This window comes from Sceloporus occidentalis, unplaced genomic scaffold, assembly GCF_023333645.1.
Source record: "Sceloporus occidentalis isolate IW3139 unplaced genomic scaffold, rSceOcc1.0.p SCAF_2, whole genome shotgun sequence".
NCBI classification, from domain to species: Eukaryota; Metazoa; Chordata; class Lepidosauria; order Squamata; family Phrynosomatidae; genus Sceloporus; species Sceloporus occidentalis.
The window spans coordinates 247,743,509-247,767,846 of NW_028316982.1; the positions used below are offsets into that span (position 1 = coordinate 247,743,509).

Sequence of the window (24,338 nt, forward strand, 5' to 3'; positions counted from 1 at the left end):
TCGACATCTGAAGACAAACTAATGATGTGTTTCACCAGTATGTGTTTCCATGGTGTTTATACAAGTTAAGTGCAGCTTAGATGAAGCTAAAATAAGGAGGTTCCTACAGAGTAATGTACTATCTGCATTCGCAGAGTCTGTCTGAATTTTGTTTCATACTTCATATCACTTATTTAAAAAAAACATTACATAGAATCTACATTCTGTGAATAGAAGGGCTCCATGCATTGCAGGTGTCTCTGATATGGAGAAATCCCCTCTCCTCTATAGTTCGCTCCATTCAACACATTTCCCAAACCTCCTTGTAGCATTTTCAGTAGACTGGAGAGGCTGCTGTTGGGAGAAGGGGATGGGTAAGTCTGCTTCCACCAGACCAGTTGTATGAACCAATATCTGGATGCAATCCAATGTGTACATTACTGTTAATCTTTAATCAGATATTAATACTGCCATGTTTATTTTATTGTACAGCTTAGGAGATGGCTGCAACTTTCCAACCCGCCTGGTGATCATGGATCCAGAGCAACTTACTGTTTCAAGCCAAAATGAATCTGCCAAAAGGTGTGGCATTTTTATTCTCCTTGGGTTTTGGGGAGGGAGATTATTTTACTGAACTATTTCTGCACGTGAGTAGGAACACGTTCTGGCATCTATAAAAATATATGGGAGAAAGTTGCAATTATTGTTGACTAGAGTAAGCATGGTGTAGTGGTTTGAGCATTGAACCATGACTCTGGAGGTCAGGGCTTACTTCTCTGCTTGGCCATGGAAACCCATTGGATGACCTTGGGTAAGTCACACACTCTCAACCCCCCAAAACCCTGTGACAGATTTGCCTTAGGGTCACCATAAATCAGAAATAACTTGAAGATACAGAGCAACAAACAATAATGAGCAGCTTTCTCAGACTCTTCTTTCCCCTCTATTCATAATTTGTTACATATGAAAGCCAGTGTGAGCTGAATTTACAGTCTCCTTCCCTTTATAGGGAAGGGAGGTTTTGTCAACCAAGAATGTAAGCTATAGATTTCCTTTCCTTGTGCAAGAAGGAAAGGCAGAGCATGCAAATCTGACATTCATTCAACATCAAACCATCGTTTATTATGGCAATATTAGTTTCATATTGTGTAGTTATCTAGAATAGAGTTTATTTAATGAAGACTATAAGGGTAAAATATAAGAGTGATAGAATCCAATCCGTAACAATAATTCTACTTTTCAGTTCTGGTCCCAGTCAGCCATTTCCTACTCGGCCACTCAGTGAGTCCCAAAATAGACTGCTGGCAAATGACAACCAGTGGGCAGAAGCCAGTTCAGAAGATGACAGTGTTAAATCAGGTACTGAATGTGATCTGATTGATGGATTACAATAATTTGTGTGAGAACATAATATCGGTATTCCATTTTTTTTTTAATCTGGAAGTAGACTTGACTGTAGACATGAACAATTTTAATGCAAATTATTCTAATTAACAGTTAAACAGTTTAATAGCACTCCCAAACTATTTGTCATTCAGAGTCTCTATAATGCACTTCATACTGTTTTCTCTTTGTTATTTTTAAGGTGTAAAAAAGCATATTGTAGTTTCATTGGAGAGCTGATCTTGGTTTTGTTGTCCATCCTTCTCATTGTTGGGGGAAATGGTAAGATAAATTCTGCTCAAAAGTAGAAATTAATAGTGACTTCACAGTATAACTGGTTTGATTATGAAAACCTTAAGGGAAAGAAAGCATATATGATTCACCAAACATATTTAGTCTAGACTCAAGGAGTATTACTTAAAGGTAGCAATGTGAACTATGGAGGCAGGTTCTGTCTGTAATACAATTGCTAGTTGCCAAGACAACACCCATGCAGGCTGTCTGTGTGGAAAGCAGGCATCCGCCTTGAGCCCAGATGTGGGTTAGTATTTAGGTGAAAGCCTTCACCATAGTCATCCTTTCATACAAGGAATGAGAATAAATGTTGAATGCAGATTAGTTAGTTCACTCTTGTCTATTTCCTGTTTCTGAGTATCTTTACCAGTTATTACACTCATTTAATTTGTTTTCCACATAGGTTTCTACAATATGTTTGTGCTTGGATATTACTTAATTTTGTAAGGAAGACACTTGATATATCAATGGAACAATGCCAGCATGTTAACGGGATATGAAGAATGAAATCTTGACGGTATCCAGTGGATGCTTATAAACGCTTGCAGAACGGGACATTTAATGCCTTAAGATTCTTGATGTGCGTTTTTGTTACACGGACCTATGCTGCTACAAGGGCCAAATCCGGAAATGCCCTGCAAGGGTGTGCAAGACTCTCTAAGAGTGCAAAAACCTATGCATTCCGGCTGCACTGTGGTGGAGGGGACTGATTCTGCAAACATCATGAGATGACAGTGCCATGGGAGTGAGGTGGGGCAAAGGAGGCAAGGAAGTATTCTGTGCAGCCGTAGAGTTCAGCCATTGAAATGCACAGTAGTTATGTGTAGCTGAAACACCATCTGGCGCACTAGTAGCATGATGTGTTTTTGTTTTCTCCACTACCAGTACATGGCAGCTAGTGGTACTGATTGAAAGTTGCTAAGCAGCCAACCCCAAACCCTGGCTTTTTATTCCTCTGATATTGAAGTTCTCTTCCTTCCATCTTGCTTTGTTGCAATACATTATCAGACAAGGAAGGTTTTCCATTTGTTTGTATGCTTCCAAATTATGGCCTCTTAGCAATTTGCTACATTAGGCTATATCTTTGAATAAGTATGGACATTAATTAGTTTTCTCAACTTTTTTTTAAAAGACAAATAATATTTTAATTTCTTGAAAATGTATTTAATATAAGCCATATCAGGAATGTAATTCAGTAAAGTGAGTTTCTTCCCTGCCCCTGTAGATATGTTTACCTAAATATTACTACTTAACCTTTTTGACGGGTAATCTCAGTATACCAGTCCCTTCTGAAGCTGACTGATTCCTTAGCCATCTTTCAGTCTCAAGTCTAAAGGTCATCCATTTATTTGTCTTTCTTTATGAGAGAGGAGACGCATAAGTGCTGCTTTTAGTGGGAATAGATTTCACAAAGATTTTATCAGGAACATTCCTTGAGTAATGAGGGGAGGAAGCTCAAAAGAGAAGGTCTTACTCTATAGCAGGCGTCGGCAACCTGCGGCCCACGGGCCGCATCCGGCCCGCGAAGCCTCTAGGACTGGCCCGCGCTCGCCCCTGCCGCCGATTGCGCCGCCAATTGGCGCCGCTCCGGCTGCCATTTTGTTTTTTAAAATGGCGGCGCCCCTCTAGGAGGCCCGGGGCGCTTGCTGCAGCCCTGTTCCAGGGCTGCAGGACCGCGCCAGCCCTCCAAATGGGCTCCGTCCTCCTCCCTTCTCTCTCTGCCCTTCGCCCTCCTGGCTCCGTTTTCCTAGCTCTGCCCTCCTCTCTCCGCCTCCCTCTATGAATAGAAGAGTGTGGAGGGGAGGGAAAGGAGGAGGCGGCAGAGAAAAGGAAAGCGAAAGTAAGAGAGCCAGCCAGCCAGAGCGAGCCACTGAAGAGGTTGGTTGGTGCATGTATTTTCCTCTGCTTGGTGACTGTGATTTACTCTCCCTTGGTATCTTTGCAAAAAAAAAAAAAAACCATGCTCCTTTGGGCATGCTTTGATTCTGATTTCCTGCATGGCAGGGGGTTGGACTGGATGGCCCTAGTGGTCTCTTCCAACTCTGTGATTCTATGTTTCTCCTGTATGTGGGCATCCTCTTTCTCCCACCCACTTCTGTCAAGGCAGGTTTCTAGTCACCATTATTCCAAGGAAGAGACACAAGGTAGCCTTAACGTTCTTCCTTGGCTATATGAAATTGATAGCCCTTCATTCTGCCTTGTTGTGCATATTTAATCCACTTACATAAATTGCGTCTCAGACGTTCCAGGTTAGTTGAAACGCCATAAAAATTCTAAATGTTTTTAGAGCTTTTTTGGTATACATTCTCATTCTATTTCTCATTAGATGAAACAGGCCTACTTTGTAAATCTTAGGCAACATGGGATTAAAGAGAGGATATATACAAACATTGTATTTCCATATGCTTTTCTCTCATAGGTTTGTTGATAAAATGAGGGGAAAGTTTGTGCTGCCCTTTTGACCAACTCAACTCAGAGCTAGATTCTGTGCTCTCTTTGTAAAAGGCCCAGGGCTGCTGGTGCTAATGCTAACCTCTGCTCCTTTACCTAAATAAAAGGACTTGGCCCTATTCTCAGCAGTGAACTATCACTCACTTAGGACGAGGGCAGAAGAAAGCTTTATGCGGCACACCAGCACTTTGTAGGCAGTAGGGGTTATGTTGGACTAGTTATGCTCCATCTGGCCCACAAAGTGATCCTGCAACTTTTTGTATCACCTAGGAGCTTTACATTCAAAGGGAATTTCTAGGGGGGAAAACTTACCTTGCTTCTCCTGTTCTGAGTTCCTGTGCTGTGATCCTCAGCTTCAAAGGATAATAGAATGAGATTTAAGTGAATTTTGGGAGCCAAATCATACACACTTATGCTGGGATCGAATTTGTCAATGAATCAACTACAGCAGCAGAATATGTTTTGTAGCAGGTCAGACATGCAGATGACATGAAATGAATGGATAACAGGGTTCTGTTTGTTAAGTGTACATAGGAATGAAGGCCCATCTGCACTTAAGTGAATGTTAGATGTTCACATATTTCTGCTAATGCATCCCCCTTTTCACTGTTATTGGGGGGGGGGGGGTTTAAAACTACATTGTCAACATTTAATATTTTAGGTTATTCTGCAGTCCTTAGATCATTTTGTAAAGGCTCCATCAATGATTAGTAAAACTATATAATAAAGGGATTGCCACATTCTGTGGACCAGCCCACAGGCTGGATTACCATGCCAACCAGAAAATCAAGAAGTCTGTTTTCCTAAAACCTATTTTTTGTTATGGGAGCATACCTTATTTTAAGGGAGAATTGTATATTCAGCAGGCAATTCTTTCTTTAATGAAACAAGTTAGTGGTGCAGAGAAACTACTGGATGCCACAAAACCAGGCAAGGAGCTACAAGTGGCTCATCTTTGCTATAGGAACTCTAAAGTGTTAATTATTTAACGTGGGGTATTATACTCGTATTGCAAAATTATACCAAAGACTAACATGTGTAAAGTTAGATTGTTACACTGGAAGATATGTTGATGGGTATATTGCAGTCTTCTCATCAAAGCATTTTGTTGGCCAGAGAGGATCGGTGTATTTGGAAGCAACTTACATGCACATTTATTACATGCACATTTATACTAGTAGAGTTTGCATTATGCCGGTGTAAGTACATTTCTGGCCTCATCCAATTTGCTTACCAATCATTGATAGGATGCCCAATAATTTTTGTTTTTACCTCCAAGAAACCATGATTACTAGAAAGCCTTTCCTGATCTCTAACTTTTTCTGTTAATGAACTATTCTCACAACTAGTATTTTCTGCAAGTGGATCAGTGAGAAAGCATCATTTCATAAAATAATGTCAAGAAAAACGGCCAGTGTCTGACTATATCATAACTACCTACCAAGGTAGCCTTTTGTATTGGTATTATAAAAACATATCTTCATATCCAGTGTATGTGTTCCAAATATTACTTGAACCTTGTCAATGGTAGAAAGAAATTGACCATGTTTACAAATAAATTACTGAAAGTGGGTTTTGGAAGATTATCCAGCAGAGATAAAAGGCTCATTATTTGACTACATGTTATTTTCATCTGGATCTTGTTTCTTTTACCAAAATACTAATAATCTATATCAAATGGATACATTGCATAATACTGTAGATGGGGGGGGGGCGGGAAATAATAAAAATTAGACTAAAAGAACTTCAAGTGGTTTAAGGACTGCAGCCTTTTACCTCAGCCCTAAATGCATATGCCTGGAAGGAGTTCTGCTGATTTCATCAGAGATTACTTTCAGGAAAATAATTTAGGACTGTAGGCAGTCTATAGCGATTTCTCCCAATGTAAATTATATGGCCATATGAGTAAGGTTGCCACAATCTGTGTGTTTGCCAGTGGGTATGTCAGATGCATTGCACTGTATTTATGACAAAGATATATGCAAGTATATTACTTAAAATATAGGTATCTCCATTGTACTAAGTAAGCTTGCAAGTATTCAAATTTAAACTGGTATGAGGTTATTTAGAGGATATATAATGTGAATGATGCATCTGTTTATGTTGCAGATAGGAATATTCCTATGCACAAAAACATATTGCCATTAATAATTTAATATTTCAGAGTGGCTTTTTAAATGGGCTTTTATAAGTAAATGATGTATACAAAATACAGATCATTTTGCCTGAAATTTTCATATTTTTAACTGCACCTTGTAATATCTTCATATGTATTTTCCACCGATATAATAATTTTAGATCATGTTGAGTCTTTTGTATATCAAAATTCAGACTTCCATTCATGTCTTAATTATAATTCCTGTTCAAGTTTTAAAATGCATCATCTAAGCCCTTTGCCAAAGTGGTGATACATTAATGGATTATGAAACAATGAATGCAAAACAAAAGAAATCAATAAATATCTTGAAATTAAGATGGCTGATGTAAACTACATTTCTAATCAATGGTGGTGATAACCATTTTTGCGTGTGGCATGAATGAGTGCGGACAACACCTGGGGGGGTGGGGGGGACACATTAGAAGCTGGGACTCTAGGTTTAAAAATGTTACACAAGTGAGGAAAGGTATGGCCCCAGCTCCATTTCTATTTTGAATTCCTGTGCTGTTAACTTTGGGTCAAAGTCTGGAAATTCTCAGTTCCTTGCCCCTAGGTTTATAGTCTAAATAAGACATGAAAAACGATGGGGAAGCATGGTAACTGGCAATGGTTAATAAACTAGGACAGCATTGATTTTGCACACTCTGGTGGCACAGCCTCTTGCAGCATTTCCCAACATACTGTATTCCAGATGACTAAACTCATCTTGATTTGGCCATAGTGGCTGGGGAATGATGGGAATTGTAATCCAACAAAACTGGAGGGTACTAGATTGGTAAAGGCTGATCACCTGAGATGGGGAGGGGTCCTCAGCTTATACACTAGCCTGGGAATTTATATCTTCCTCACTTCCTAACTCAATAACAGCAACACTATACCACTTATTGAGTCCCAAGTCAATTAATGGGATGGGAAATGGTCAGACCATTTCCTCTCTGCACTTGAGCTAATTCTTACCCAATCATTCAAATCTGGGGGAAAAAAATATTCTTCGCACCGTTGGCCAGCAACCAGACCCACCCCTTGTACTATCATTCCTGCTCCAGAAGCAAGATTACAAGGCGAGAGTTGTTTTTAATACACTGCTTACCACAGAACAAGATGGGTCCCTGCAATGGCTTCACTGCACCAGTTAAATAGCAATGAGAACAGCAGATGGAGGCTTAGGGAAATATGATCATAGAATCATAGAGTTGGAAGAGACCACTAGGGCCATCCAGTCCAACCCCCTGCCATGCAGGAAATCCAAATCAAAGCATCCCTGACAGATGGCCATCCAGCCTCTGTTTAAAGACCTCCAAGGAAGGAGACTCTATCACCTTCCGAGGAAGTGCATTCCACTGTCGAACAGCCCTTACTGTCAGGAAGTTCCTCCTAATGTTCAGGTGGAATCTCTTTTCCTGTAGCTTGCATCCATTGTTCCGGGTCCTGTTCTCTGGAGCAGCAGAAAACAAGCTTGCTCCCTCCTCACTATGACATCCCTTCAAGTATTTAAACAGGGCTATCACCTCTTAACCTTCTTTTCTCCAGGCTAAACATCCCCAGCTCCCTAAGTCGTTCCTCATAGGGCATGGTCTCCAGACCCTTCACCATTTTTGTCACCCTCCTTTGGACACGCTCCAGTTTCTCAATGTCCTTTTTGAATTGTGGCGCCCAGAACTGGACACAATATTCTAGGTGGGGCCTGACCAAAGCAGAATACAGTGGCACTATTACTTCTCTTGATCTAGACACTATACTTCTATTGATGCAGCCTAAAATAGCATTGGCCTTTTTAGCTGCCGCATCACACTGTTCACTCATGTTCAACTTGTGGTCTGATGCAGCCTTCAGCTCCAGGAATAAAACTTTTCTCCCTCCTTATGGACAGAGCAAGTACAGAAAGAAATGGGCCAGCTAACCAGAAGCCGGATAGCCCCTGCCCTTGGTGGCAGACAGTGGCAGGAGGGAAATGAGGTATAAAGCACTGTTGTGCAGCTTTACAGAAAACTCTGGTACAGTCAAACCTAAACTTCACAGGTTTAACTTTTGCAGATTTGATTATTTATAGGTTTGCCATCAATAATTAAATGGGAATTTACCCAGAAAAAAATCCTGCCTCTTAAGGCAGATAGCGCTCCAATGAAAGGGTTTCCAAGACACTGCAGATCAGGGCACTGGGAAATGACTACAGTCTGTCAAGGGGCATATTGAGATAGGCAGGCAGAGAAATCCCTTGGGATCCTGTCTTAGCTGCTTGGCTAATGCATCCTGTCACTGAGAGACAGCTGCACTCTTTGTGTCTCAGGCCCCTGATCTGAAAAATGTCAGAAACCTTTTGGTTTGGGCACTCCGTCGCTTAAGAGGCAGGATTCTGCAGTCACATTTGATCGCTAATGGCAGTAAAAGTGAATCAAAAAAGTTATGAGATTGTTAAATCTGACTTACAATCTTGTAAATATTGAACCAAACGCCAACTAATATTACTATTTTGAATACAGAGTGTATGCATAAAATATGTACTAATAGAAGAGATTCGACAGGAGAATGAAAGCTGGAGAGCAATATATTTATTCACAGGCCATGCTACAACCGATTGTTACCACTTTCAGCAAATACAAACAGTCCAGTCCCTGGATTCAAGCAGTCCATCTGAATATTTCTGCATGCACTTCAAGAACTTGTCCATTTTTTGGTCACATTAAGATGGTCCAGATGTTCAGTAGCATACTTGTGTTCAGGAAACTTAGATTTTGCTGCAGCCACAAGTGCCTTAAAATACGCTTGTCTACGTTCTCGATTGTGGCAGAACTCTTGCTCTTTTGTCATATATGGTTGGCTCAACCAGTATTCATTTTCAGCTTCTATTTCGAGCCTCCGGATCATATTGTTCTTCATATGAACCGTAACAAATCTTGGCCTTCTGTGTTTACCAATCCATTGTCCCCCAGGAATTTTATTTCGAAGCAGTGCTATTGTCAGAAACATATCTATAAAACAAATGAAAGCAACTTTGATGATGTGAATGTTATTTGATCAGAAGCAGCAAATCAACATTCTTTATAGATGGAGCCCAAATGCCATGTGATGAAATTAGAAAACCCAACCTCTATCAGAGACATTTAGCCTTCTCTGTCAGGGAGCTCTGGTGCCACAATGAACAATTCCCAGGACTCCTAGCACCAAGCCAGGGCTGTTTAAGCTGTCTCTTACTGCTTTATTTCTAGTGTATTTTGGACCTAAATGAAACAAGCTGATTGTGTGAGCTTTCAAAGACTTAAGTCTACTTCCACAGATGCATTTAGTGCTGAGGAAGAATTGTTGTAGCACCTTTGAGACTAACTGAAAGAAGTTGGCAGCATGAACTTTGGTCCTTCCTCAGAAAGTAGACTTAAGTCTAGGAAAGCTCATGCTGCCAACTTCTTTATTTCAGTGAGTCTCGGAAAATGCTACTAAATCTTTCTACATACTGATTCTACAGACTAACACAGATGTATCTTTGAATCCTGAAAGGGCTGACTACAATGTTAATAGTGATGTGCATCATTTCAAAAAAGTAACTTTTAGGTGAGGGACCCCATGATCCAGACTGGTACCATAGTGGCACATTAACTCAGGTGTGGGCATTTGTATCACCAGAATGATTAACTACTAATGATGGGATGGAGTTGCTATTCCCATCAGTCACAGGGGCAAAACAGTCAGAAAATGCCCGCTTCTGGGTGGCTTGGGAGGCTGCCCAGAAGCTGCGCCAACTAGGCAAAGCTGCCCTGGAAAGGAGAGGTAGAAAGCTGCTTCTTTTCAGGGCACCATCAGGGGCTTTTTACCTCTCCTTTTGGGGCGGTCTGTTTCACCCCATAATAGCTCAGGGCCAAGCCAGAACAAACAGCTTCATTTATGTAATCATAATCATAATTTGTTTGTTTCCCTGTCTCTCCCAATGGATCAAAGTGGAGTTACAGACTACTTGAAATGACACAAGTACTATACTTTGGGAGATGCCCTTCTCTCAGTGCCACAATCAGAGTTGGAGGAGACACAAGAGAGCCCCTGGACTCTGGATCCCCTCCCCAAGAATGGCCCCTTCCCCGCTCTCTTTCCACTCATTGCCAGGCAAAGACCTTTTAATCCAGGAGGCTTTTCAAAATACATACAAGGTTCTTCAAACTACTGTAATGTTAGCTAACAAGGCCAATGCGATTTTAGGCTGCATCAATAGAAGTAGAGTGTCTAGATCCAGGGAAGTCATAGTGCCACTCTATTCTGCTCTGGTCAGGCCCCACCTGGAATATTGTGTCTAGTTCTGGGCACCACAATTCAAAAAGGATGTGGAGAAACTGGAGCCATGTGTCCAAAGGAGGGCGACTAAAATGGTGAAGGGTCTGGAAAACATGCCCTATGAGGAAGACCTTAGGGAGCTGGGAATGTTCAGCCTGGAGAAAAGAAGGTTAAGAGGTGATATGATAGCCCTGTTTAAATACTTGAAGGGATGTCATGTTGAGGAGGGAGCAAGCTTGTTCTCTGCTGCTCCAGAGACTAGGACTCAGAGCAATGGATGCAAGCTGCAGGAAAAGAGATTCCAGCTCAACATTAGGAGGAACTTCCTGACAGTAAGGGATGTTCGACAGTGGACACACTCCCTCGGAGGGTAGTGGAGTCTCCCTCCTTGGAGGTCTTTAAGCAGAGGCTGGATGGCCATCTGTCAGGGATGCTTTGATTGGGAGTTCCTGCATGGCAGGAGGGGGTTGGACTGGGGGCCCTTTCGGTCTCCTCCAACTCTAGGATTCTATGGCTCCATTGCCAGTACTGTAACTTCCTTGTTCCAAGTGCTAGAAAGCCTGGGCCCCAGTCCTTTTCTGGGCTACAGCCTGCGCTTCTGAACAATCAGCATCAAGGGCGTTTCCTTTGCAGTCGTGAATCTGGCCATAATCCTGGCTTGTCTTAGTACTGAGCCAGAGTCACTCGGTCGGTGACAGGAGAGGAAAGACCCTGAGGAGGAAGAGCTGCAACCTGCAATCCTTCTGAATAACCGTTGCTCAAGGCAGATGCAGACACAAAGCCAAGGCGAGGCCGTGAGACTGAATTGCTCCAGTAGGACTCCGGGAGGCCAGGGCTGCTTCCCTCCCTCTCGGCCATGGAGCCCCACTGGGCGGCCTTGGCCAATCAGTCCCACTCTCTCAGCCTCAAAGAAGGCCATGGCAGAGGCCCTCCTGAGGCAAAGCGCCAGGAAGCCCCACTGGCAGCCGCTTGAAGGCCCGCTGCACTCACCGCGAGACCAACAGCCTTCCTTCTCTCCCGGCCAGGAAACAAAATGGCGCCCGCCAGCGCCTTCCCCCACATTCGGGTCGGAACTCTCGCGAGACCTCGCGCGCCCAGCGGGAGGGGCGTGGCCTCTTCGGAGTGACCAATGGGAGCCGGCTGTCTGAGAATTCGAAGTTGGAGGCGGTTGGGGAACAGCAGAGCGTTAGTTGCTGCTGGAGGCAGCCGAGGAGGAGGAAGGAGCTCTGGGCTGGGAAGGGTCTCTCCTCCCTCACAGGTGTGTATGGCCTTGCTGCTGTTCTTAGACTTAAGGCATAGCGGTGGGCGCAGGAGGGGAAGGGAGAGCTAGCAGCCCCAGCCCTGGGGAAAGATAAATGCCACAGCTCTTGCTGGCCAATGCCGGAAGGGAGGCCGGGGGTTGTCCCTGTCCTTGGGGTGCCTGAAGGGAAGAGCAGCAACAGCAAAGGGCTATTTCCCTGGAGGCGATGCTTGGTCTTCTTGTTCTTGTTGTTATTATTTCTGTGTCTGAATTGAATAGCAGGAGTGCCTCACAACCTCTCAAGCCAATCCAAGAGGATAGCTACCCTTGCTACTTTGGTGGTAAGAACAATAATAATAATGTTTAGATTGTAAGCCTGAGGGCAGGGAACCGTCTAATTAATAATAATAATAATAGTAATAGTAATAATAGTAAGCTGCTCTGAAAGCCTTTAGGGTTAGGTATAAGTACTTATGTAAAGGCTCTCAGAGCAGCTTACAATTATTACTATTATTATTATTAATTAGACGGTTCCCTGCCCTCAGGCTTACAATCTAAACATTATTATCATTATCATTATTATTATTTGCATGCCTGAAGTGAATCGCAACAGTGGCTCACAGCTTCTCAAGCAAATAAAGAGCATAGCCACCCTTGCTACTTTGGCAGAAATTACTATTATTGTTATCATTATTATTATTATTATTATTACTATTTGGATGCCTGAAGCAAATGGCAACAGTGTCTTACAGTCTCTCAAGCAAATCAAGGTGCATAGCTGTCATGGCTACTTTGGTGGTGATGATGATGATGATGATGATGATGATGATGATGATGATAAAATATAAAACACATGAAACTCACAGTGAAAATGCAGTGCTATAAAACCATAAGAATGCACTCATAAGAATGCATACATTCAGCACAGTCCAAGGCTCACAATTTATAATTGGCTGTGTAGGCCTTCAGAAGGGAGATGTCTTTAATGCTGTTTTAAAAGCAGCTGTCTTAATGGAGGGCATTTCCAAATACAAGCTAAGCTTTTCGGTTTCTCCTCACAGGTGTGAGTTGGGGGGTTGGGTTGTTAAACTGTGTTAATGAGAGGCTGTGGGCACCACAACCAGGAGGAAAGAACCAGCTATAGTAGCTGCTGTTGGCGAATACAGAGTGGTCTTCTAGCACAGCTACACTTCAGAAATAATGCCATTCGACACCACTTTAAGTGCTATATAATCCTGGTGTTTGTACTTCTAATGAGCCCTTTGGCCTTTTGCCTCACAAAACTACAAATCCCAGGGTTTGCAGCTATGGCAGATAACATGGTGTCAGACAGCATTATTTCTACAGTGTAGATGCATCCTTGGATGGTGTAATCTCTGGCTGTATCCACACTGCATATGTGGAAATAGACCAAGGTCTAAAACACTGCTGAAATAATCCAGTCTGAGACCACTTTAACTGCCCTGGCTCAATGCTAGGGAATTCTGCAAACATTTATCCTTCTCTGTCAGAGAGCTCTGGTGCCACAATAAACTGCAGTTCCCAGGATTCCCTAGCACTGAACCAGGACAGTTAAAGCAGTCTCAAACTGGATTATTTCTAGAGTGTGTTTTGGACCCAAATCTACAAAAGCTGATGCTACAACTTCCTTGGCACAGTTGGTCTCAGGGGTGCTACAAGTTCCTTTTGATTACAGAAACATTGTATTTCATTGGCATGGGTGCAAAGCATAGTTTGTCCAGGGAAGAGGAAGCGCAGCCTTCCTATGATAGAAGCAGAGTGTGGCAGGAACATGTGCATATAACAAATATGCATATGCCGCCCAGGTGTGTCTACGCCTGTCGGGTATGTAGAGCTGAACCATCCTTCCAAATCTTTCTGTTTTTTGTTGTTGTTTTTTTACTTTAGAAAAGCTAGTTCTGCCAATGTCTTGTGTGTTTTACAAGCTTTGTTGAAAAGTTGTTTCATGTTCTTTCTACAGATTAAGCTGGTAATAACAAGAAGCTAAGGTTTTGTATCCAGTATGGATATGACAGGAAATTTCTTCAACAAACTGCGCACTTTAGCTCTTACTTTGGAGAAACAGACAAAGAAGCTTAAGGAAGCTTTTCGTGGTAATGAAACAGGTACGAGGTACCACAGACAGTTGCTTAGTTCAACAAGATACCTGCTAAATACCATTTATTTCAATTGGGTTGTGTGAAATTTCAGTGCTCACAGATCCCTCAGGCTTAGATATTAGTGGTCTCTTGGGTGACTATTTGACTGGCTTTCCAGGGTGCATAAACATGGAAGTACTGTAAAGCAAGGGTTCCTAAACTGTGTCCATAGGAGCCCTTAGTGTTCTGCATGCACTTCCCAGGTGCTTCACGGCCGCTCCAGGAAAATGAAAGAAATAAAAATTTAATGAAATGAAAGGTTAAGATTATATTCTTATATATACTCCAAAACACCCATTAACTTGTAAGACATAGGGTAGGCCTCTTAGGGGTCCAGCCACAGAAATAAGGGCTCCGTGAATCAAAAATGTTGGGGACCCCTGTTCTAAAGGAAAAGCTTGCCCCACTGGCTGTGCTTTCCAATACTGAATCAAGAGGAAGGAAAGATGTGTTTATATCTAAAGAGCACCTTTCATTCATTCAGCTTGGCTTTCTGTGCCCAGGTTATCAGCTTAGAACAGTCCCCTCTAGAGCGCCTCATTCTGCACCCATTCTGACAGTAGAATTCTGTCCTTGTTCTAGAATGCTTCACACAAATTGCACTGCAGAAGTCCCTGTAAATATCCAAGCACTTAAAGAATGTTGTTGCTGCTTTGTTCCTTCAAGTCATTTCCAACCTAGGGCGGCCCTAAGGCAAACCTATCATGGGGTTTTCCTAGCAAGATTTGCTCAGGGGGGATTTGTCAGTGCCTTTCTCTGAGGCTGCAAGAGTGTGACATGCCCAAGGCCTCACAGTGGCTTTCCATGTCTGAGTAGAGATTTGAACCCTGATCTTCCACAGGGCTCTAGACCAACATTGAAACCACACAGGCTCTATAAAGGACTGGTTAACTTAGAAGCTACTAAAACCCATCTTTACATTCAGATTATAAGGAAGTGTGGTGGGGGGGTTATCATTTTACATAACTAATAGTGGCCTGTTACAGACAGGCCAAAATAAAGCTGCTTTGAGTCACTTTGGAGGTATGGTATTTCAATGATGCATGAGTCCTAAGAGTCCAAAAGCCACGCCAAAGCAGCACTCCAGTCCTTAGGACTGGAGCGTGGCTTTGGTACGGCTTTTGGACTCTTAGGATGCATGCATCATTGAAATACCATACCTCTAAAGTGACTCGAAGCAGCTTTATTTTGGCCTGTCTTTAACAGGCCAGTGATTCTAGTGATTAGTTACCAGATATTGTTCATTCTTCAAGATTTTTTGGAATCAATATCACTTTGGGGCTCTACAGACTTTTTATATTACACTTATCATGCCTTTAGTTTGAGATGCTCATGGTTGCTTTTACTTTATCTCTCCTTCATTATCCAGACTGAAAACCTCAGTTCCAATATTTCAGCAGTGTCATGTGGTGGAGATTTTATAAAGATGCTCTTTGTGTTTTCTTTCTAATTTGTTTTTCATTAAAACTTTTTTTGAAGAATTTGAAGATGAATCTCCAATGAAATACTTGCATGAACTGTGCTCTGACGTCAGGATATTAAAGGTACTTATGGCTTGCCTCTTCCCCAATTATACTCTTGTTGTTGTTGTTGTATGCCTTCAAGTCATTTCCAACTTATGATGACCCTAAGCCAAACCTATCATGGGGTTTTCTTGGCAATATAAATAAAATATATTTTACTCCATCCTACTGGGGGGGGTCCATTTTGTTGCTGAGTATGCGTTAGCAGTAATGAAAGTGCAGCTTGAGTTGTAAATCTGTCATACCACTTGCTAATATACAGTACATTGGTTGTTCAGTTGTGAAAAACTTTAACTTGGTCTTGTTTTTCCTGACTCAAAGGGTGATGTTGATGATACACTTTGCAAGAGTTCTTCGGAAAGAGATAGGATGTATGACTTTATAAAAGCCAGTAAAGTTCTGATGAAAAGAAATGCAACAGATCTTGAAGAAATAAGAGAGCTGTTCCAGAAATATGGTTACAAACCAGTTGCCAAGGACACAGGTAACCTCCCATGTCTAGGAGGTCTGACAATTTTTACTACATTCCAAGTTTCATTTTGCTTCACAGTAGGACCTTGTATAATACAGGTTCATATAATCTGGTTTTTTATATGACTGAAAAAAATATTTTCTTTCTAGGCCTTTCTAGGTCCTCTAGTGCAATTCTGTGGTCAACTTCCAGTAAAAAAACCCATAGAATCACACTGGAGGATCTAAACGTTGCTACAGAGAACACTTCTCTAGGCATTTATAGGTCCTCCAACATGATTATAGCATGGTATACGTTTGTCAGAGGTTGAGCCTAGAATCATGCTGGAGTACTTTAAAAATGCTTAGAGAAGTGATCTCTCGGGTAAAAAAAGCATTTACACAATGTTTGTTATATGCAAACAGTCCCAGAACTTATCCCTCACAATATGCGAGGTCTTACTGTAATCTATTTCAAGCTTCACTTTATTTTCCAATACTAATTTAGAGATGGAATCTATTACAAAATTTCTAAACTAAAGAAAATATGTAAGGCATGTTTAGAAACAGGTATAACTTTCAGACTGAAAAGTATTGTTGTTGCTTTGATTTCTGTAGCACTCAGTCTAAAGTCATACTGGTTGTAGTATATGTTAGGAATTCTTGACACAAAATGTGTTTAACATAATTTATAACTATTTACGTAAGTGTTTTGTTCCAGAACTGAGTATAGTTCCAGGCCTTTCCAAGGGTTCTTTTGGTGATGGATACTGATGCATGTTATTGCTGTAAAACAAGCTTTATATTGCTGTTGTTGTTGTTTTATAATCATTTTTTATTTTTGTATTTTATTTTAATTTTTAAAAATTAAAGCAAAGAAATATAACATGTTACAATATGTTAGTATAAGCTTTACTGATGGCAAATCATGCAGCAAATGGCATTTTAACTCTTTCACTGATGTGGTCCATCACCCCTTGAGGGCAGGGAACCGTCTGTTATCCCCTCTGTTGTAAACTGCTTGGATTCCCAGTGATTGAGCGGTATATAAATAAAACCTATTATTATTATTATGGACCATGACATGAATTCTCACATTAAAGCTAGCCATAGCACGCACTGAAGGGTGGAATTTGTATGGAAGAAGAAAGTACATAAGCCTGGAACAATCTGGATCTCTTCATTGTAATTAGAATATTGAGGATGTTCATCTCTAGTGGGATATTTTTGTATTGTGCTAACCACAATTTCAGGTTTTTAAAATACTTGCTATTTGTTGGATTGTGATCAAATTCTTTTCTTTAAAAAGCTATAAACAGTGAAATGGAAATCAGCCCTACATCTTCTACGTTTGAAAACAATGAGTCAAAAGACCCTGATAGTTCTGGGAAATCCTCTGGTCCTTTTAGTCCAGTGCAAATGCCGCAGCTTTCAGATTTTGGACTTTCAAAATATGCTCTACCAAGTACTTCAGCCGTAATACACAGTCAACTCCAAGTACACGTACCAAAAGCAGAGCCAAGGAGGGACAATTCTGAGTGTATATCACCCAAGACAGAAAACTTCCATATCCATGGGCGTAACTTGTATTTGAATGATGAAACCATAAGTTTAATGGAAGATCAAACAATCTTTCTACTTAACAATGCAAAAAATATTAGGTGAGTAGCATCTCTGGATCATGCACCTTTAATCTGTTAACGGAAGTTGTGGGTATTTGCAAATATTTCAGCATTAAATGTAGTTGAAGGATTGGTGAGACTTACTACAGGTGACCACAATTCACCCATATATCAGAGGTGGGGAAACTGCCTCTTTCACATGTTTCTGAACTCCACAGCTCACATTGTCATTGATAAGACTGTGGGACTGATGAGAGTTGGCTCAGCTTCTAGAGCAGGGGAAGGAACTGTGGCTATTCAGATATTGTTGAACTACAGCTCCCAGAATTCTCTACTGCTGGCTAGAATTGCAGCTAGTTGCAATTCAACACGTGGCTTAGAGCAGGGGTGGGCAAAGTGCAATGGTTTTGTTATACAGCCCTCCTCCCTTTCTGATGGCTCACTCTTTTGACCCAGAACCTGTATATTCAATGCTTGGTCCATTCTTTTGACCACGTGTCAAATTAATGGGTTCTGTTTATAATTTAGAACAAAGGAGCAGGTCATCAAAAGGAGAGATGGGGTCTGGCACATGTAAGATGGAGATGTTAAAAAGAGAAGATGTGGGGCTAAATGTATAGCAGACAATTGATTCCACAACTTGATCCTTAAATACGGTGGGCCTGCTGTATCAGTGGGCTAGCCATCTGTGAACTCAAGCATCCATGGATCATGCATGCTATTATTGTCAATAGTGATGCATGCACAAAGCCATGTTGACAGGGCCATTGACTATAATGGGACTTGAGAATGTGTGTTCTTCTCATCTGCAGAGGGGCAGAACTGAACTCCCGCAGCTGGGAAGGCTGTACTATTATAAGCTTATGAGTCTGAACATTTTGCTAGTGTAAAGTCTTAAGAGGTTGCATATACAATTTTAATTGAATATTTGAAGAACCACACTGTTAAGCTAAGACAAAAAAACAATAAAACTGACTTTTCACCTGAAAGAAACTACTTTAAAAATCTATTTGGATACTACAGATATGTTAGTATAGCACACACCTCATTAAAGATATTAATGGATATTTAAGATAAACTTTAGTTAATTTTATCGCTCATCGGTGAAACCTGTCCAACTTCTCATATTATGTTTATAGGTCTTCATAATTGTTCAACTTCTCATTCCTATTGTTAAAGTACATATGTTCTGAATACTTGTTAAAGGTTGATTTTGCAATTATAAGCTTATTACTAGTATAGCCCTTCATTAAAGCTTATTCAACTCCTCTATATATATCACAAGTGCTGCTTTTTAGCATAGCTTGTCCAGCTTTTCAGCACAATTGTTAAAGAACACATGGCTTGAAGACTAATGGACAATAAGTTTATGATATTACTCATTTGCTATATGGACTTTAATCCTTGAATTTCCTTTATATTTACTTCATGTTACAGCAAATCTGCTGCCTGTACCACAGTGCACCTATTCAGTTTCACTAAGTAATTGTTAGATGTATATTACAAGTACATTAGTTACAATTGACTTTGGATATTAAAAGTTCTCTTATTTTTTGTATTGTATTTATCGCTTTCTTATTGGGTTGACTATTTGTTTCCTCTGAGTTTAGTAGGTGTTTTACATCTTTTTGAGATATTTCTGCAGCTTTGTTCTATTAACTTACAACCTATAAGCCAGAGCAGGGTAGACGATGGTTTATGTGGATGGGCCAAACAGAAAGTATATGCATTAATTTTACTTCACTTTACTAATCAGGTTTCTGCAGTTCAGTAATGGGCTTTTCATAAAATTAGCTCCTTAACAATGATTTTTGCTTTCTTTAACCCCTTCCCATCTGCATTTTTTGAACAATGGAAAGAAGATATAAATGCATTTATGAACTATGGTTATGACCTACCACAGCAGTCTACCTAGGTCTTTTAGTAATATAGACACAGTATCCTATCATTAATGGGGCATTACATCTTCAGGGATGTGCTAATATTTCTGTATTTTGTTTAGGCAAGCAAATAAACTAAGTGGATCAGCAGAGATATCAGCACCAAACGTGAGCCTGGCTATATCTAAGCAGACAACCAAATTGTGTGGTAAGTCTGGACATTCAAAATGAACTGTAGTACCTGTATTTCCAGAAGGCATCTGGGGTCCTAATCCACCCAGGCCCTAGCTGAAACAAGTCCAAGCGTTCCTCAAAAGTGTGATGATTTAATGATTACATATAGATGTTAATAGGAGTGTCACTTGGGGGTGTGTGAACCAAACCAGGCGATACCACCAGTTGACACCACAGAAGTTGGCTGCGTGTTTTTTAAACACTCAAGAGATGATGTGAGTGGGGCAAGGATCAGTAGGGAGAAAAAGGAGAGACCTCAGATTTTTAAAATAAATTTTAAATTTAATTTAAAAAATTAAATAAAATTTTTAAAATAAATTCATTTTTTATTCTTGTTAAATGGTCTTTATAAACATCACATCTTACCAGATTTTCACTTTAACCACATGTAACTATGTACATGTAAATACATTGAGACTGTGTGTATTATGTTTAAATGTATAATTTTAATTTTACTAGTTGGTTATGTCACAACTATTGCCATTACATTCAGTGATATATGGGAATTAGGATTTATGAGTAATATTAATACAAAAAACATTACTAAGGATTTTGTATGGTGTGGTATGACAGGAGGTCAGTATTGAGGAGTGACACCATGAGTTACTGCACCAGGTGACACCAACCCTAGTGACACCACTGGATGTTTTAAAAGGAATGCAGTGTTAAAACCTAGAGTCCAACATAAGTCATGTCTCTTCAGATATTCAAAGCTGCCCTTTGTCACAGTTGGTGTTCACACAGGTCTTCACAATGAGCTATATGTTTTCATGCACAGTGGATTCCTGGGCTGGATTACGGTCAAATGCACCCGCTCAGGATCAGTCCACTGCCCTGCTTTTCTCTTGGTTTTTAAATATGTTTTCTCTATCGTTCTGGAAAATGCTGGCATCTTCATAGGCCCAAAAAAAGAGATCAAACCCTCTCTATAAAGTACAGTTCCTTACATGTTTCAAAGCAAGATATCCAACACATGCCAGAGTTTAGTTGCAACTGCTGGAAAAGTAGTGGTGTGTGTGTGTGTGTAAATCAGTTTTGATAAACAAGCAAAGAACCATCTTACATATCCTAAACAGGTAAAACCAGTGCATAGGGTGCATGTGAGAGCTCACTTAATGCTCTTCACTATTCTTCTAAACATCTAGCCTACTACAGGGCCTAAGGAGGCCTGGTCTCCCCAGAGATATTCCAATCACACACATTCAATTTTCAGCTTTCATTTTAAAGTCTTGCGCCTCTATTTGTGAAGATACAAAGAAAAGTGTGCAAGGCATTAATTTTTCAAGTAGTTCTCTAGCAACAAATTCCTTTTCATGTTAATTCTTAAGCAAGTTACACTTTGAATAAATGGAACTTAATTCACTAGTATGTCAGTTGAAGACTGTAACATAGGAAATAAAGCTTCTCTCCCTTTCTGTGTTTTTTGCAAATAAATACAAAAAAAGCATTAGGATCTTTTTAAAAACATAATTGTAAAATGTTAATATTTCCTGCAGTTACTATGGGGTTACCTGGGTTTTTTTTTCCCCTTATCTGATGGTTCTGCCCAAATATATCCTTGTTTATTGTACTCTGCATTACTGTTCATTAAAAAAATATCTAAAGCTCACAACAGTTTTGGAATATCAGAAAACACAAATGAAAAGACACAGTAATGGTTGGTAATAAAATCTAGTAAAAGGATCTCTTATTTACAGCTAGCAGCATAACAAAATAGTTGCTTATCCAACGAACCAAATGCTTAGCCATTGCAAAGCTTGACCCTTCATTTCCCTGTTCATCAAAGCTCTAGGTATCTCTCCGCATACTTATCTGTTGATCCCTACTCAGCCATTTCTTTTTTTGCTTCCATACCCGAGATCTTACTGATGGAGGAAATGATCTTCAGGTATGCACTTAACCCCTGCAGCGAGAAATAAAACAAAAGCAAGAAACCTGGATTAGTTCTCACAGGGTGGAAAAAGGTCTTTTATTTCCTGCTTTGGTTGCTCATTAATTCCTTCAGTGGAAAGAGGAATAGCCCAAGCCAAAGGTTTCTATGCAGAACATTTGTGGATGGAGAAAATATATTTCTGGCAGCCTCAGGATCTAAATATAGCTAATCACCTTTTGTGTTTTCAGATGATTATATGGCTTCACCTGTTGCACCCACGTTCTGCACACCTGGTGTGAAAATTCCCCACAGGAAGACTACGATTGTACAAAAATCCCCCCAAACTAACCCTTTGGGTGAATCCAATCATACATCAGGAAAGCCTCTACCAAATTCACAGTCTCTCCAAACAGAACCTAATGTAAGAACCGAATAGTTTTGCTAAATATGCTGAGTATTTTAGTGTGACTTTATATACCATACCAGCTTTAAGCATTCCTTAACAGTGAGGATCATGAAAGGACATCTTTAACTAGATTATTTTTTAAATATGTGTATATTAATATTTGGGCATTATCAATCTTTTTATATACAGTATGTATGTACTACTACAGTGGTGTTAAACAATGATCTTGCAAAAGGCACTGATGTCCCTGATCTGTACTCAGATGAACATCTAGAATGTGACGAAGAGCCTTGTCCTCCAGCAATATCAGACTACAGTAACCTGTTCAGTACTCCTCCTCCACCTCCTGAAATAACTGTGATCCCAAAGCAGATTTTTCAGGTTGGATATTTTCTTTCCTGCAACAAGTATTGGAATGTAGCAATTTGTTAGAAAAAAATGTTTGTAAAGCTTTAAGTATATTATTCTAAACACACTCTTAACATTTTTTATAGATCCTATCAAAGTACAATCCAAAGATAGCAGCACCCAGATCTCTAGAGACTAAGGAAGAAATTGCTACACAGGTTGAAAGATCACCTGTTTTTGGCATTGAGAACAAGGAAAATTGGTACGTGTTGTGGATGGAGATGCATTTCCATCACTTTTATAACTGGATCTTCCAAATACCCGCTGAAAATAGTATATTTCTGGTGCATAAACCTAGAAAAAAGTGGAAATAATTGTGGCTTTAGAACCAAGAGTTTAATAACCTATGTGGGATCTCACCCAACTCCACTCCTTCATTGCATCGTAATTGTTGGTTCAATAAAAGTAGACCATATCTGGGTATTCTCTTGCCCCCAGACACAGTGGTCAGAATCCCCATGTGGGAAAAGATTTACTATTGCCAATATCTTTTCAAGATTAAGGCTACTATTCAATTCCCCCTGAAGAAGGCAGAGGGAGTGAGATATGTGGAAATAGTATGGGAACCACTGAAAACTATAGTATCCAAATCAGTCCCATTGCCTGGATACCAACCTCAGTTTCTTCTTGGAAGTCATGAAAGGGTTTTTTAAAAGTTATGTAAAAACAAATTTAACTGCTCCAAAAACTATTATATTTATTATTAGAATATATAAAACATTCCTTATTTAAGATTTTGGAGCAGTATACAGAAGATTGACATAAATATAAAAAAGTTAGTTAAAACAGATCAACAAAAGCGACTAGCATTTCTGTCAACAGATCCATGTATAAAGCAGTACCTAAATTCAGAAGCAGTATCTTTGGACACACAGGCATATTTTAATGACAGATTAGTTTTGTTGAAGATGATGCCAACATTATAGTGTAACCGCTTCTTTCCCTGTTATATTTACAGGAAGTATACTGGATGAACGTATTATGAAGTCTGAGTTACTTTGATTGGGACTGGTACTTCCAAAACTGTATTTGAGAGTTTGAAACATTTAATAGGCAAAGAGCACTACCTGGAAAATGCCTGATTGTGACAGCTACTTTTTAAGCAATTCACATAATAGGTTTAACAAATTATTTTCTAACTACTATCAGACGCTAATATTGAATAAAGAATATCAGTATGACTAAACTGGATGCATTTCTTGTATAGTATTATGTGTTAAGTGACATCTTAGTATGTTCTTTTTCTATGTAACTGCGAACAGAGTTGCTAAGGAAGCCTGGATGGTACCAGGCAGTAACAGCTCAGGAAATGCTGTGAAGGAGGACTTGTGGGAGATAAGGGATACAAATGAAAGGCAGAACACAGATAGGAGAAAGATGGCCTATAGATAGGGAAAAGCTGTAATAGAGAGAGGACAGTCAGCTGGAGGAAGAATCGAATAGGGTTTGGGGCAGCTATGAATGATTAAATGGATGCCAGTTAGAAACTCCTGAGAAGTCAAAAACCTCTGGTTCAAAAGGACTTCAAACAGACACAAAACAGGTAGGACAGTCAGTTTTAAAATCTTTTGTGAAAAATATTGGTCATAAGTGCGGACATCTTAAAGAAATAAAGAGTCATAAAATATAAAAAAAATTAAGAACTGAAAATGAGAATACAAAAGAAATAGCAATTCTTATAAATTAGAAATGATAGGGAGGGGGGAATATATATAAAATATATATATATATATATATATTTACATTATTATTATTTTTTTTCATTTTTAATACTTTCTTAAAAAATACCCCCCTTTGACGGTCTTACTAATTTATGGCCGGTACATTAGATATTATAATTATTATTTTACACCCCAATTAATATAAGTTCACATATCGGTCAAGTTAGATTAATCAAAATGAACAATAGAAGAAACTAAGCATTGGTCCACAGTGAATAATTATATACATATATATACAAAGATAATTTGTATATAAACTGAAACAAAGGTCAGGTAATTTGAAGAAGCAGACAAAGAGAC

The 24,338-nt window shown here is 39.9% G+C and overlaps 3 protein-coding genes across 7 annotated transcripts in view; 2 read left to right on the forward strand and 1 right to left on the reverse strand.

The window, feature by feature from the left end:
* The window catches only part of ZDHHC20 (zDHHC palmitoyltransferase 20), an 88,411-nt gene extending 81,831 nt beyond the window's left edge, over positions 1–6,580 (forward strand). For all 3 annotated transcript variants that reach the window (XM_089512625.1, XM_089512622.1, XM_089512623.1), the window contains 4 exons: positions 472–561; positions 1,223–1,338; positions 1,565–1,644; positions 2,060–6,580. In XM_089512625.1, coding sequence (XP_089368751.1) covers positions 472–561; positions 1,223–1,338; positions 1,565–1,602 — 244 coding nt within the window. In that variant the 3' untranslated portion in view covers positions 1,603–1,644; positions 2,060–6,580. The remainder of the gene's footprint in view (positions 1–471; positions 562–1,222; positions 1,339–1,564; positions 1,645–2,059) is intronic.
* Positions 6,581–8,799: 2,219 nt separating this feature from the next.
* On the reverse strand, positions 8,800–11,583 carry LOC149319941 (large ribosomal subunit protein mL63-like). Of its 2 annotated transcripts, none has more exons than XM_089508213.1 (2): positions 11,513–11,583; positions 8,800–9,234 (listed from the first exon to the last, which is right to left on the reverse strand). In XM_089508213.1, the coding sequence occupies exon 2, from the start codon at positions 9,230–9,232 to the stop codon at positions 8,918–8,920; it is 315 nt and encodes a 104-aa protein (XP_089364339.1). In that variant the 5' UTR covers positions 9,233–9,234; positions 11,513–11,583; the 3' UTR covers positions 8,800–8,917. The 2 variants fall into 2 exon arrangements, with proteins under 2 accessions (XP_089364339.1, XP_089364338.1); XM_089508212.1 differs by lacking the exon at positions 11,513–11,583 and adding an exon at positions 11,255–11,383.
* A 128-nt stretch (positions 11,584–11,711) lies between these two features.
* Positions 11,712–23,865, forward strand: SKA3 (spindle and kinetochore associated complex subunit 3). 2 transcript variants are annotated; one of them, XM_089508215.1, is made up of 10 exons: positions 11,712–11,780; positions 13,744–13,888; positions 15,401–15,465; positions 15,766–15,928; positions 17,204–17,555; positions 19,519–19,604; positions 21,752–21,924; positions 22,099–22,290; positions 22,404–22,519; positions 23,276–23,865. In XM_089508215.1, the coding sequence occupies exons 2-10, from the start codon at positions 13,786–13,788 to the stop codon at positions 23,289–23,291; spliced, it is 1,266 nt and encodes a 421-aa protein (XP_089364341.1). In that variant the 5' UTR covers positions 11,712–11,780; positions 13,744–13,785; the 3' UTR covers positions 23,292–23,865. The 2 variants fall into 2 exon arrangements, with proteins under 2 accessions (XP_089364341.1, XP_089364342.1); XM_089508216.1 differs by lacking the exon at positions 22,099–22,290.
* Positions 23,866–24,338: the final 473 nt, after the last annotated feature.